The sequence below is a fragment of the Trachurus japonicus genome, chromosome 18 (genome assembly GCF_045865225.1).
Source record: "Trachurus japonicus isolate A0001 chromosome 18, Traja_1.0".
In the NCBI taxonomy this organism is placed as follows: Eukaryota; Metazoa; Chordata; class Actinopteri; order Carangiformes; family Carangidae; genus Trachurus; species Trachurus japonicus.
In genome coordinates this window covers 28694327-28707457 of record NC_140924.1, presented here as the reverse complement: position 1 = coordinate 28707457, position 13131 = coordinate 28694327, and the positions used below count along the sequence as shown (strand labels likewise).

The following is a 13131-nucleotide window of genomic DNA, read 5'->3' as shown; positions in this document are numbered from 1 at the left end:
CCTCGATGGCTCTGACCCTCCGTCCATTGACGGCCTCCAGCTCCGTCTCCATGGTGAGGTCCTGCACCAGGCACAAACATGGTGATTTCTATGAAGCTACATGCACTCATCTTGCTGCAGTGATGTAAACGTGTACTCTTGGGTGTGTTATAACATTGTGACATCACAGTTGGGTGGTTACAGGTACAAGACACTTCAAAGTTTCAGTCTGGTATGAAGTGTAAAATGGATCAATATTATTTTATAACCGTAATTTACAGGTTTGAGTTGGGAATGTTTTTTTCTCTTGAGGCATGTACTGTACATAGTCAGCCATGAGAGGAAAGTGTTCTCTCCTATGTCCCCCCCAAGAAACTGATTTAGTGGTATCACCCAAACTCATAAGCCTGAATATGTTCAAAGTTGATGTAGAGACTGGACGGTTTTTGTCTTCTTTATGCAAAACTAACATGTATAGACATTATTGTCTTGTCTTGACACAGATGTCTTTGGTCAAATGTGCTGTTATATTATGTGGACTTTTGTCTTTCTATTTCACCATAATCATCTAATTTCCTTTATCTCTTTCTTACACTTGTGCTGTGGATCTTCATTTTGAATTTATCAAAGTAGAGCCAGTGTCGGGCCTCCTCTGGGTCCAGGTCGTGGTAGAAGTCCCTCGCCGCGAACCCAAAACTATGGAACCGCAATTCGGGAGTCAGCAGCAGACACGTTGGGCTCTTCTGATTGGCCACTCCGGGGTCGCCGCCCTCCCAGCGTCTGCAATTGATTGGAGGGAAAAAAACTGTCAAGAATCAAAAATAACAGAGTAGAATGGCAATGGAAGAGAAAAACATTCACGCAGGCTCTTACTTCATCATGTGTATGGCCTCTGAGTCCTGTGTGAAGCTGAACGCGTAGCCGCTGGAGGTCGTCCCAAAATCTATCGCCACGACGACAGAGAACGGACAGGCCATCCTGGGTCTGATCTCCACCCTCTGAGAGAGAGAAAGAGACACAGACAGATGGAGAACTGGGTGTGTACCAATGAGGACAGAACTCATCCTCATAATCTCTCCTGAGCTCATGTGTCTCTTTATTTATCTCTCTATTATCTATATAAAGCAGACAAAAAACATATACAAACTGTGATATTCACTTAAAAATAAAAGACTGTTCACGATTTACGTTGATTATGAAAAAAAGCAACAGTGACTGAACTAAACTTGGCTCTTCTGTGTAGACAGGAAGCACGGGTTGGATTTACACCAATGTTTTATACTCAACATGTAATTACCAAATATTAGGGTTATTTTTACATTTCAGAAATAACTAGTTTCTATGAGTGGAAACATAATGGATTTGGCTCATCTCCTGTTTTCTAACCAAAATTCCTGAAGTACTTGTGGAAGTTCTCCATTTGTCCTGCTCCCTATTTTATTTTCAAAAGAATAAACAGTGCCAAATGTGTATATTTCTTTACCACAGCCTCCAGCCTCCACTGGGTACTTTAAACTGTGAGTGTAAGTGTTATTATAAACCACTAATAACACGCTGAAGTGAATGCGGGTTTACAGGTCATGTTTAAGAGCTCTAAATAAAGAGGCACAGGCAGAAAGAGGAAAGGGTGTGTAGGACTGTCTGCGGTGAGTGTGAGTGTGTGTGTGTGTGTGTGTGTGTGTGTGTGTGTGTGTGTGTGTTACCGGTGAGGGCGAGGGTGTGAGGGGTGTGATGCTGCAGTCATTTCGAGCTGTGGCAGGCGACGCAGGGGCTGATAGATTATCACCTGGGAAATGTGTTGAGAGGAAGAAGAAGAAGAATAGAGGAGATGTTGTTAAAGCAGCACACACACACACACACACACACACACACACACACACACACACACACACACACACACACACACACACACACACACAAACACACACACACACACACACACACACACACACACACACACACACACACACTCCATGTGGAAGATGAACACAATGGCTAAAAATCTGTGTTGTGTCAAGTAAAACGCTCCCATGGGAAAACGCTTATCACCAGGAAAGAACCATGACTGGACAGTCATCGGATGCTCATATAAACATATATGCATGCAGATAACACCTTATTTTTCACTGAGGACATGAGCAATTTAGGGTGTAAACACATTTGACCTGACTCTTATGATGTGAGATTGAATGTCTGTAATGAACTGGAATGACTGGAATGTCACTGGAATCTGATGTGAGTAATATCAGTGGGAGAGGGCCACGGAGAGTGCAACATGTTCACACTCCGAAAAGATAAAGGAGGAGAAGTGAGTCATTCTGATTTGGGTTGCCATAGTAATTTAGTGTGTGTTTGTATATGTTCTGCATGTGCTTTCTCACCCGGTATCTGAAGGCTGTTTGAGTCTGGCTGCACCACGTCAGCCATCTTTACAGGAGCCAGGGTCTGCAGACAAACAACATAATAACATGACACCACACATTAGAATGATTTGTATTGAAAACACAGCTTTAGCTTACAGATGAATTGACATTCATTTGGAGGTGCCATGTGAGCTCAATATTCACCCCCTCTTTCAGCTCTGTTTTGGTCTCCTCCACCTCTTTAGGTGCTAAATGCTGCAGTGTGGTCCATAGCTAGTTGCTAATGCTACATCTGGTTGATTAGATATGGGAGTGAACCAGAGCAATTAGCTTGCAGGCTGTTCAACCAAAACAATGAACTGAAAGATGCCAAAACACACTGTACAAGTCAGAGGAGAGCTGCAGAGTCAGGTGACTGTTAGAGTTTCACCACCGAGTAATCTCTTTCAAATTACACATAAACAAGTTTACATATACAATGATAACTAAAGGATGCCATTAACAATAATATTTTTTCAATCAGTTGTTTTTGAGACGATCTGTTTAAACCCACCCTCTTCTATAGCAGTGGTTCTCAAACTTTTTTACATTAGGGACCCCTAAACTGACACAAATTAGACCACGGACCACCCATTGTACAAATTTTAAAACCAAACACCAATACACAAATATTTGTTCTGAGACTGAATAACGTTGCTTTTTTTTAGTCAATGTACGCTCAAATTACTGCCAATGGCATGAACTTTTGGGAAAATTTCAAGAAATTTCAGGGGAAAAAATGTGGTAATATTTTGAGAAAAAGTTGGGGACCCCCTTGAACCCACCCAAGGACCCCTGTGGGTCCCCGCCCCCCACTTTGAGAACCACTGTTCTATAGTATAAGGTCGCATATACTGCATATACAATAGTCATCAAAACCCTGTGTTATCCTTCCCATCTGCCCAATAACATCAAGTACAAGTAAAATACAAAAAAGAACTTATATGTCAGAGATAGGAGGGTGTCTCCATAACCCCTCCCTTGTTCATTAATACGCCATCCATGATATATATACACGCAATAATATATTCTATGGAGAACTGTAAATCACCAACTGGGACATTAATACATTTAGTTCCATTAGTAAGGGTGTAGCACATGTTTCACATAAAGAATTTAGCTCTCAAATACGTACAATAGAAAATAAATACAGCGACTACAGAGTGACTTTAGACACAGAAAAGACATTCATTAGACCGGGGAGAGGGGAAGTGAGCGGGACACACCCCAACAACAAAAACTGTCACTGTGCACTCGAACTTCAAACACGCAGCTACTCCGGCTGCTGCAGCTGCTCAGAGGTCACAGAGTAACGACAGTGTGAGGCTCTCAGGTGTCACTGTGTGGACCAGGGGACTGATACACACAGCTACGACCTCACACCTCACCTTTCATCTGTGTTAAACAAACAAAACACACGTGCAATATTCAACAGACACATAGATAATGTTGCATAATGTTGAGTTATTCAACACTCCTTTGTATTTGTAACTGACAAACGCAGATGTAACAAACATGAATTATGAGCATGTGTATTTTATTTGTTCTATTCATGTTTTCATCTAATTAGTGAGCTGTCTCCATGTTGACATATGACATGCATACAGTATGTGTGTGTGTGTGTGTGTGTGTGTGTGTGTGTGTGTGTGTGTGTGTGTGTGTATGTATTGGGTTGCAGAACTGGCAATCATTGGATCAGTCTGTGATCTGAGCCGGGAGCAAACTAAACAGATGAGTGCAATCAAACAAAGATGTGTTTGTTTAAATCTCTTTCTTGTGTGTGTCTGTGTGTGTATTGTGCGTGTTTGTGTGAGAGAGAGAGAAAGAGGCCAGAAGCTTGTTCACCATCCCTCTCTTTGTGTACATGTAAAAGCAACATCTGTGTGCATTTATGCAAACATTTGAATATGATGTGTGTTTGTGTGTGTATGTGTGTGTATCCAATCTGACTCTGTCCTCACACTTGATGATAAAACCAGAGAGAGGATGAAACACCACACCTCTCCTCTGCTTCATCTCTCTTGCACATACTTCGTTGCTTTACCTTCAATATGCATTACACAGTTTGCACGCCCCTCACCCCCCGCCCCCCGCCCCCACCAGTCTCGACGTCTGTCTCCCCCTCTCAGACGTACGACTGGAGTCTTGCAGGAGATCAGCAGAACAAGCAACTCCAGCTCCCCAGAGATGTTACATTAGGGACACATTGTGCAACACACTCCACTTTCACGCACCATTAACAATGAGGCTCTCTCACTTTAGAGTATATGGAGAAATTTGGTGGACTAACTGCAAGACAGCTTTATTATCAATGCTCATTATCATATATAATCATCATTGACAGTAAGTGACACAACCATTAATGCAAAACAGTGCAAACATGCTTAGTTATACTTTTAAAGCTTGACCGATATGGTTTTAAATAGGTGCAAGCAACCAGAGGAACAAGAGGTGCATGTCATCATGTTAACTCACCTCTTTGTATGCAGTTGCAACACTATGCCTTTGTCCTTTCCAACCTCAGCAAATGTATTCCCAAACTCTGGAATTCGGCAGTCCGAGGTTTGGAATCCGCCTCCAGGGGAGAGATGGAGAGGAAAAGAAAGAGGAGGAAACTGAGTGGATACAAGAGGATGCTTTTCTAGAAATCCCGTGTTGAGACAGTAAAAAACTAAGTTGCAGAAAGTTTTTTCCCCCAAAACTGAAAAAATTCCCAAATCAGAAAAAGCGGCAAGGAAGAGAATTACTTTTCTTCTTCTTCTTCAGAGAAAATCCTTCCACGTTGTTGGAAAGTTAAGTTCCGAGTTGTATTTGCAGCCCTGTCTCCCTGCAGTCGAGCTCACCGTCTCTCCGCTCTGCACAGGAATGTCAGAGAAAAGTTGTGACACACACACATACACACACACACACACACCAGTTGCAGGAGTGGGAGGGCTGTGACACTGCATAGGAGGGGGAATGCTGGGGATTTACCTCACTGGGAAAGTGCTGTGTGTGTGTCAGGGTGAAGTAATCTTCAGGCAGGCGGCGTATCCTAGTTAAGTCATCTTGCCCTTTCTCTCCCCTCCCACTCCTCCGCATTCATCCTTCCTCAGTTTAATTAGCTCTTCCTGTCTTCCCTTTGCTTCTCTTTTCATCTCATCCTCCCACCACTCCTCTTCCATTCCCTTTTCTCTTCCCATACATGTTTATAGTTACAGTTCTTTGTTTTCTTTGTCTCCTTCCACTTCTTTGTCTTTTATCGCTTCACTTTATTTCAAACCCCTTGACCTCTTCCAACAACTTTCTAATGTTGCAGACAAAAGCAGGAAGCAGCCAGGTGTGTAACCTTAACACGGCACTGAACCTGCTCTGTGTTTTCTTCGACAGGATTCACAGCGGGGGAGAAAACAGGTGATTAACTCCAAACGTTGTCAGTCTACTTTCAAAGAATAGCTTGACTTTTCTTCACTTCTTCTTTTCCCAAACCAAACACCAACTTTTTGAAGCACATAGAATACAGATCAATGGAAGCATGGAACTCCTTACCACTGCCAACAACTAAACTCACACACAAACTAACATTCAAAAAGCAAATTAAAAAATATCTTGGAATTTCATATCTGTAAAATAACATACGCACACATACACATGCACACACACATACACAAAGGGTTTTATGTAGGGTAGTAGGGTTTCTTGTTGTCATTTTCATTTGTTTTACCCTTTTATTTTATTCTATTTTATTTTATTTTATAACCACTGTTGGAGTATCTTATGTTCTTTGATGTAGATGACAATCCGATGTGCAGATAAGTTCTTGTTGACTTGTCTTGTCTTTTTCGTGTTGTGATTGTAGATGTACTGTATGTTTAAATGTACTGGTTTTAAATGTGGACCCCAGACGGTGCTCTAAAGCGCAGCTAATGGGGATCTGAACAAATAAAACAAAAATAAAACAAATAAAACCTTCTTCGATAAACAGAAGAAGGGTAAAACTCTCATGTGTGACCATTTAATATGAAGCAACGTCCAGTGGATGATGGAAATAATGGAGGCTTCCTCTCCAGAACTATTCCCTTAATGAAAATCAGTTCAGTGGTTAAGCGTAGATAAATGCATTTGCTGCACTCCAGCTTGATATCTGTAAGTGTTTTCTTAGTGTGTGTGTGTGTGTGGATGCGCGCGTGCATGTGTGTGGCTCTTGGAATCCACATCAGCGCTGCAGGGATCTGATTTCTCCCCACTCGAGCTGTGATTGAAAGCATACATTAACCCCCAGCGCTTCTAACACACACACACACACACACACACACACACACACACACACACACACACACACACACACACACACACACACACATGTACACACACACAATGAGACTAGCCGGCCCCACTCCCAATGGGCAGAGGAAGTCGGACCTCTTGAGTACGCAAAAGAAAAGGCCCCTGGTATATACAAACACGTCCACATACACTCAGTCTCCTTGTCCTGTCAGATTCCTAAATCGAATTTGTGTGTGTGTGTGTGTGTGTGTGTGTGTGTGTGAGTGTGTCTGGAAGCCATTACCTGGCATGTCTCTCCTTGCTGCCCAAAAAACCAAGAGGCCCCATATGGATCCTGCCATCACCTCTCTTTCTCATTCCCCTCCTTTCTTTCATGTTTTTTTTGCCTCTCTTATTGTTCGTCTACACTTCTCCCTTCCCTCCTTTACGAGGTATTCTTCTCTCTTGTTTAATCAGTTTTATGTGATCCTTTGCCCACATTCATTTGCTCCAGTTAAAGGGACATTGTGTAAGAATTCCTCCCATCTAGCGTTGCGGTTGTATATCACATGCAACTCAGTCGTGTTTTTCCTGCTGCATTCACATGAAATTGGGCAGACGGCAGACGGACGACAGCCGCTGCACGTAACGACATAAACAAGCCTCTATGTAAACAAGTGGTCCGTCAGCACGAGGCAAAACAATACACGTGACAATATGTTGTCATGGCGATGTGGTATTGTTTACCTGACCCACGTTTTACCGGCTTTCTCTGGACTTCTGTGACTAAAATGACATCTGGTTTGTTACCGACGGCCGTCTGCCCGACTGCAGGTGAATGCAGCATCAGTGTAACGCTCCATTCCTCCTCACTGCGTTACCGCGGTGACTTTTCACAGACGCCACCTCGACCTGAGCCGACTGCTCCGGTGTCTCCGCTGAGTTTCCATGGTTTCCTACCGTCACACTGCCACTGAACGTAAAAACATGGAGACACCACATGGCAGCAGCACCGAGCTTACCCGCTCCATGTAGATATGAATGATATGAACGGCTCATTCAGAGCTGAAAGGAACACTTCACTTTGTTGATGGGGGGGATTACTGATTAATGAAAAACAGACTTTTGAACGAAATAATCGATTTTCGTGAATAGATAACAGGAGAAGTTACACAATGTCCCTTTAACTTTCAAACGAGGAACATCAGCGGTCGGGTGGCAGCGTTCCAACAGCCTTGCGATCAAACCTGGGTTTTTCATCATTTTGGGAACTTGCCCGACACTTCTGTTTAACAATCAGCTGCATCCTTGTGTGTATTATACATGGGGGGGTGGGGTGGGGTTGGGGTCATTCAAAGGTCCTCCATCACCTCAAAGAGAACAAATTATGAAACGACTTGGATCGCTCATGGAGACGCAGCCTCACCCTTCTCCATGGAAGTCCAGACGCAGGAAGCCCGATGCAGGAAGTGATGGAGTCAGGTGACAGGAAGGAACCCCTATGCTGCATTCCTCTCATGAATTCCACATTATCTCTGGGACCCTGGAAGTCCTCGAGCAACGGAAACACACCCATAACATACACACACACACACACACTCACACACACACATACACACACAATGTAAGACACTGTTTTTCCTCCAGGTCCTGTAAATAGCCACAGCCTGAGAGAAAACCTGTCACTTCCCCTCCAGATAGCATCACACACCACATTGTCGTGTCCGCCACAAAATACAATAATGTCACAGCATGTGAAATCAATAGGTCAAGATTTTGAGACATATAATTACTCTCTTCAGCCTGAGGGCAGGAGAGTATCCATCTCTTTTCAACTTAGCGTGTTTTCCCAAAGGAACAAAACCTAAACGGGGGATGTGTCATGTGGAAACTAACATTTAAACATCTGACCTGATGAACATCCAAATGTTATAAAGTGAGTGTGCTCGGCTGGTCATCAAAACAATGTCTGGATCAATCTCTGTTTATTCAGTTGTCATGGAACTGAAGACTATGAGCTCCTCCTGGACCGTTCACTGTGTATTTAATCCATTCATCACCTTTTAAACAATGTTTTGGAGACGCAAAGTCCATTATCTTTGATTCTTTAGCATTTATCCCTGTGACATAGCCTTAGTATTAGTAGACACAGTTTTTGTTCCTATAGGTGGTCTGGATCATGTAGAGCTTGAATGTCTACAGCTCTGTGATAAAATAAAGTGTTGATGAAGACTTTATGATGAGGTCAAAAGCTTCAGAAAGAAAGCAAGTGGACTTTGAGCTGAGGTGTTTTTTGCTGTCTCCAAGACCAAGATTGAATTGGGTTATGGGGTCCATCCATCCATCCATCCATCCATCCATCCATCATCTGTCCATCCGTCAGCCAGTCATCCATCCATCCATCCATCCATCCATCCATCCATCCATCCATCCATCCATCCATCCATCCATCCATCCATCTATCCGACCGACTGACAAACCAATCCAACCAATCAATCGATCGCCCAATCAATCAACCAACTAACCACTCATTTAAGCTGTCAATATCATTCATGAATGGGAGGATTTCACTACATTAGTACTGTTTGAATAAAGATATAATCATTTTACAACCTCTCCTGCAGTAAATATCCTTGTACAAATTGTGCATGACTCTTTTTGCACCATTTTTCAATCAAACACCTAAAACAAACCCGGGGCCCAGAGTAGAGTAAAGAAGAAATGTCTGCACCCTCTGACCTCTTGTTTTCTTTCTGGAACAAATGTGTAGCAGGACTATATTTTCATGTTCAGCAGAGTCCTTGTTAGAATCAGACCCATTGCTTGTTGGCAGCGCAGCATTAACAGTGCCCCGGTGGTGTGTGTTAACAAGACCTCAGGCTAGAAGCGTGAAGCACTTGTGTGTGCAGGAATACTGAGCTTGTGCAGAAAATAATAAAAGCAATATTGTACCTTTGGGTGCGCGCGTGTTCGTGTATGTGCGTTAACATGCCTCTTCCTGTTCATGTGCATGCGAGGGTGTGTCATATGTTCCAGTGTGTGCATATTCATATGAATGTGTGTGTGTTGCATTGGACAACATCACTGGAGCGGCCTCGGGTGGGGACCCAGAGCCACAGGAAAGCCTGGGGTAGAAGATACACACTCACTCACACACACACACACACACACATGCGCGCTTGCGCATGGGCACACATATTAAACATGACTGCCCTCTGACATAAAGTCTGGGCTATTGTGTAATAAAAAGAAAGGGGGGTGCAGGAGAGAGAGGAAGGGGATTTATGATTTATGATTGAATAGCAAGACAGAGGGTGAAATTTATAGCACAGGGGGATCGAGGGAGAGGGGGGAGACAGGGAGATGAGGGAGGGGGGGACTCATGTAACAGCAAAGGGGGGGAAAGAGTCCAAGTGGAGTGATTCCTGTTCTCTGTAACTAAGTAGTGAGTGTGAGAATAGTTGTGTGGATGCATTATATTACAGTTTTTCTCAGTTGGTTTGGCTCATTTTTCGAAACAGAAATTACATTCTCAAAACAACATGGACAAACCTCCAAACCAGTTGGCAAATGTTCACAACAGAATTGTATTTCTCATTAATTTCATCAAATTGCAAATGTCTTCATACATCTTTGCAAATGATTAAGTACAGATAGCCTGCAGTTAGCACAGTTTCCAAGAGAATAAATCTCGTTGATCTAAACTGATTGTTGATTCTCAATGGTCGTTCTCTCCAAAAGCATCATTTCATTCTATAAGTCATCACATACACAATAGTCTGTTCAGTTGTCGAAATTAGTCAAGAACATAAAACAATGAATACCATATTATTTACAGCACAGTAGGCTACTTACTGTATAATTTTCCTTGTTTTTGTTTGTGTTTATATTACAGTATTTTACTGTATGCTGTATACATTTTCTTACTCTGATGAATGGAAGTTACTTTACATGTGAATAAAAATGGTTACCTTTCCTTGACAGTATGAGTGCAATGTGTGATGTTATTTTTTTTCAGTTTTATAGACAATTGTAAAAAAAACAAAAAAAACATTTTGACTGTGCTCACACAATGCCAAAGGGACAATGCATTTTGGGGGCACTGACTATTTGTATGAGAAGGAAATTTAGTTTTGACACATGAGTGAACTGTTTTGAGAGAGAGATGCGCTTTTGCAAGTGATCTATGGTGTTGTGCTGAACTGTAACACTGTTTTGCCAAATTATCTTAGAGTTTTGAGAATGTAATTTCTGTTTCAAGAAATGAGCCAAACCAATGGAGAAAAACTGTACTGTGCAACTGTCATGACTTCATACGTGGGTGTGGGCTGGAATATGAAGCATCTCAAGTCAAAGGATCTTTTTTATTATCAAGTAACAGTTTATGACATATGTTTGAGCACATTTGGCTTCTGTTTGGATGCAGATTGTATTTACTTGTATGCGATCGCAATGAAGCAATCTGTTCCTGCAGCCCTCTATGAGTTTCCCAAGGAGAGGTATCACAGCTGCAGACGCACACACTTACACTCACACACACACACATACATTAATGCTTACAGTCTGAGGAACATCTGGTGTTCTTCACTGCTGATTTAATGTCTCCATCTCCTTTTTTATGTGAAGCAACTGCCTATCATTGTGTCAGATCTTCTTATGTTTCTGTGATGTTTCTATGTGAAGCACTGAACCGTAGCACTGCGTCCAAAACCATCTCCACCTCAAGCGTAATAAAGTTTACTCTACTTTTACTGTACATTCTCCATACATGCGCAAGCTGGAAATCTGTTACTGATGATTTATGGTCATGACGAACCTCACTGTTTTCTCTTAGCTACATAAAGACCAAGTGCAATGCTAAATGGACACACAAGAATATGCAGGATAGTCTGTGGCCACTGAGGACAAAGCAGTCAGGTAGACCTGTTGTTATACACCTCTACAGATGTTATTAGTGTGGGATCAGCCTGAGCTCCAGCACTTGGATCCACAGACACAGTACAGTGGATTTTGTCACATTGTTCAATACTTACACTGTGTGCTAGAGTCGCCCTCCGCTGTAAATTCAGGGTAATGCATGTAGGTCAGACGAGCAGCAGGACCTTCAAACAGGATGGCTGCATTACTGTAATGCAAGTGAGAGCCATAGTTACATGTTGTTCGTTCAGTCAACAAGAGCAGGTGTAGGAGACAGAGGAATGTAACACAAACAAGACATGGATTCTGTTGCCATTCAACCTTACACCGTGTCAAAGCGTTGCAGCTTTAAAATGCTGCCAGTGAGCTAGTGCTCGCTCTCATGCCAGCCTGAGAATCACTGAAAATTCAAATTTACAAACTTCTACCAATCTGTGGTGAATAATATGGGTTGGTAGCGTTATCTCTCTCTTTGCATACACCTCAATTTCATTATAGTCTCTAAGGGAAACAGAGTTTCAGATCCAGCTGTCATCACTCAACACTATGCTCTGCTAGAGGGGAGGCAGGTGAAGAGGAATGGTTTGGCTTTGACCAAAAATAGGCAAAATAGTCACTAAGGCTATAAAAAGGCTCTGATGCAAATGAGGTGGCTGCTCTGAATAATCAGAATAAATAAATCACTCTGTCTTTTTGTTGGCTTTGCCACTCAAATATCATTTTCTGGACTTTGATCAGTGTGACTGACAGTTTGTGTCTCTGCTCGCAGACAAGACCTGTGTCAGGAGGAACAACAAAAACGATGAGTGACTGACGCTATCTGTTTTCCTCTGAAAATGACAGTCTAACCTTGGCCACCATACGAACTAAGGTTATGCTAAAACGATAAATGTCGCCATCAGTGATGTCAGTATTTTGCATGAAAGACTGAATTTCACGGACACAACACAAACATTAAAGCACTGAAGATGAAAAGCTCCCTGAGCTGACAGAGCTACAGCACACACAACATACACAACATGTTAGGCACGTTACTTTTAAAGGGACAACGAGGAGTTTCTATTTGGTTATAAAAAAGTCTCACGTTAATGTGGATGAATCTCCGCTACCCACACTTGTTAATGGCTCCATTTTCGATAAATATATCGTTTTGTCTCTATCGTTATTTTGTTATTATTAGTGGTGGTGGAAATGCTGGTGGAGCCGACCAGCGTTTCTTTACTTTCGGTTTCGCGGCGAGTCATGAGAATAACGCCGCTGAATCGCCGTTTATGGTCGGAACTACGACGGTATGTGATCGTCTTCGAACCTCTGACTTTAATTCTTGATGAATGAAAACATGAGTCCGTCTTGGTCAAAGAATTTCACGGTGCGCAGAGGCTCATAAATGTAGTGTGAAAACGCTTTGCAAACCTCCTCGTTGTCCCTTTAAAAAGTAATTTGTTATAGTTGCTCATTACTTTCCCCCTAAAGTAACTGGGTTAGTAACTGAGTTTCTTCATTATAAAAGAAACTATAGGAAAAGTAATTATTCTGTTACTTTTTTATAAAATGCTCAGATATGTCAAATTACTTGGACTCACCCCCC

At 42.3% G+C, this 13131-nt stretch overlaps 1 protein-coding gene across 1 annotated transcript in view; it reads right to left on the bottom strand.

The window, feature by feature from the left end:
- hspa12b (heat shock protein family A (Hsp70) member 12B) overlaps positions 1-5329 on the bottom strand; it is a 20315-nt gene extending 14986 nt beyond the window's left edge. The window contains exons 1-7 of the mRNA XM_085759471.1: positions 5129-5329; positions 4857-4956; positions 2361-2424; positions 1683-1765; positions 853-977; positions 573-759; positions 1-61 (exon numbers count right to left, since the gene is read on the bottom strand). The exon at positions 1-61 is cut by the window's left edge and continues 44 nt beyond it. Coding sequence (XP_085615597.1) covers positions 1-61; positions 573-759; positions 853-977; positions 1683-1765; positions 2361-2406 — 502 coding nt within the window. The 5' untranslated portion in view covers positions 2407-2424; positions 4857-4956; positions 5129-5329. The remainder of the gene's footprint in view (positions 62-572; positions 760-852; positions 978-1682; positions 1766-2360; positions 2425-4856; positions 4957-5128) is intronic.
- Between the last annotated feature and the right edge of the window lie 7802 nt (positions 5330-13131).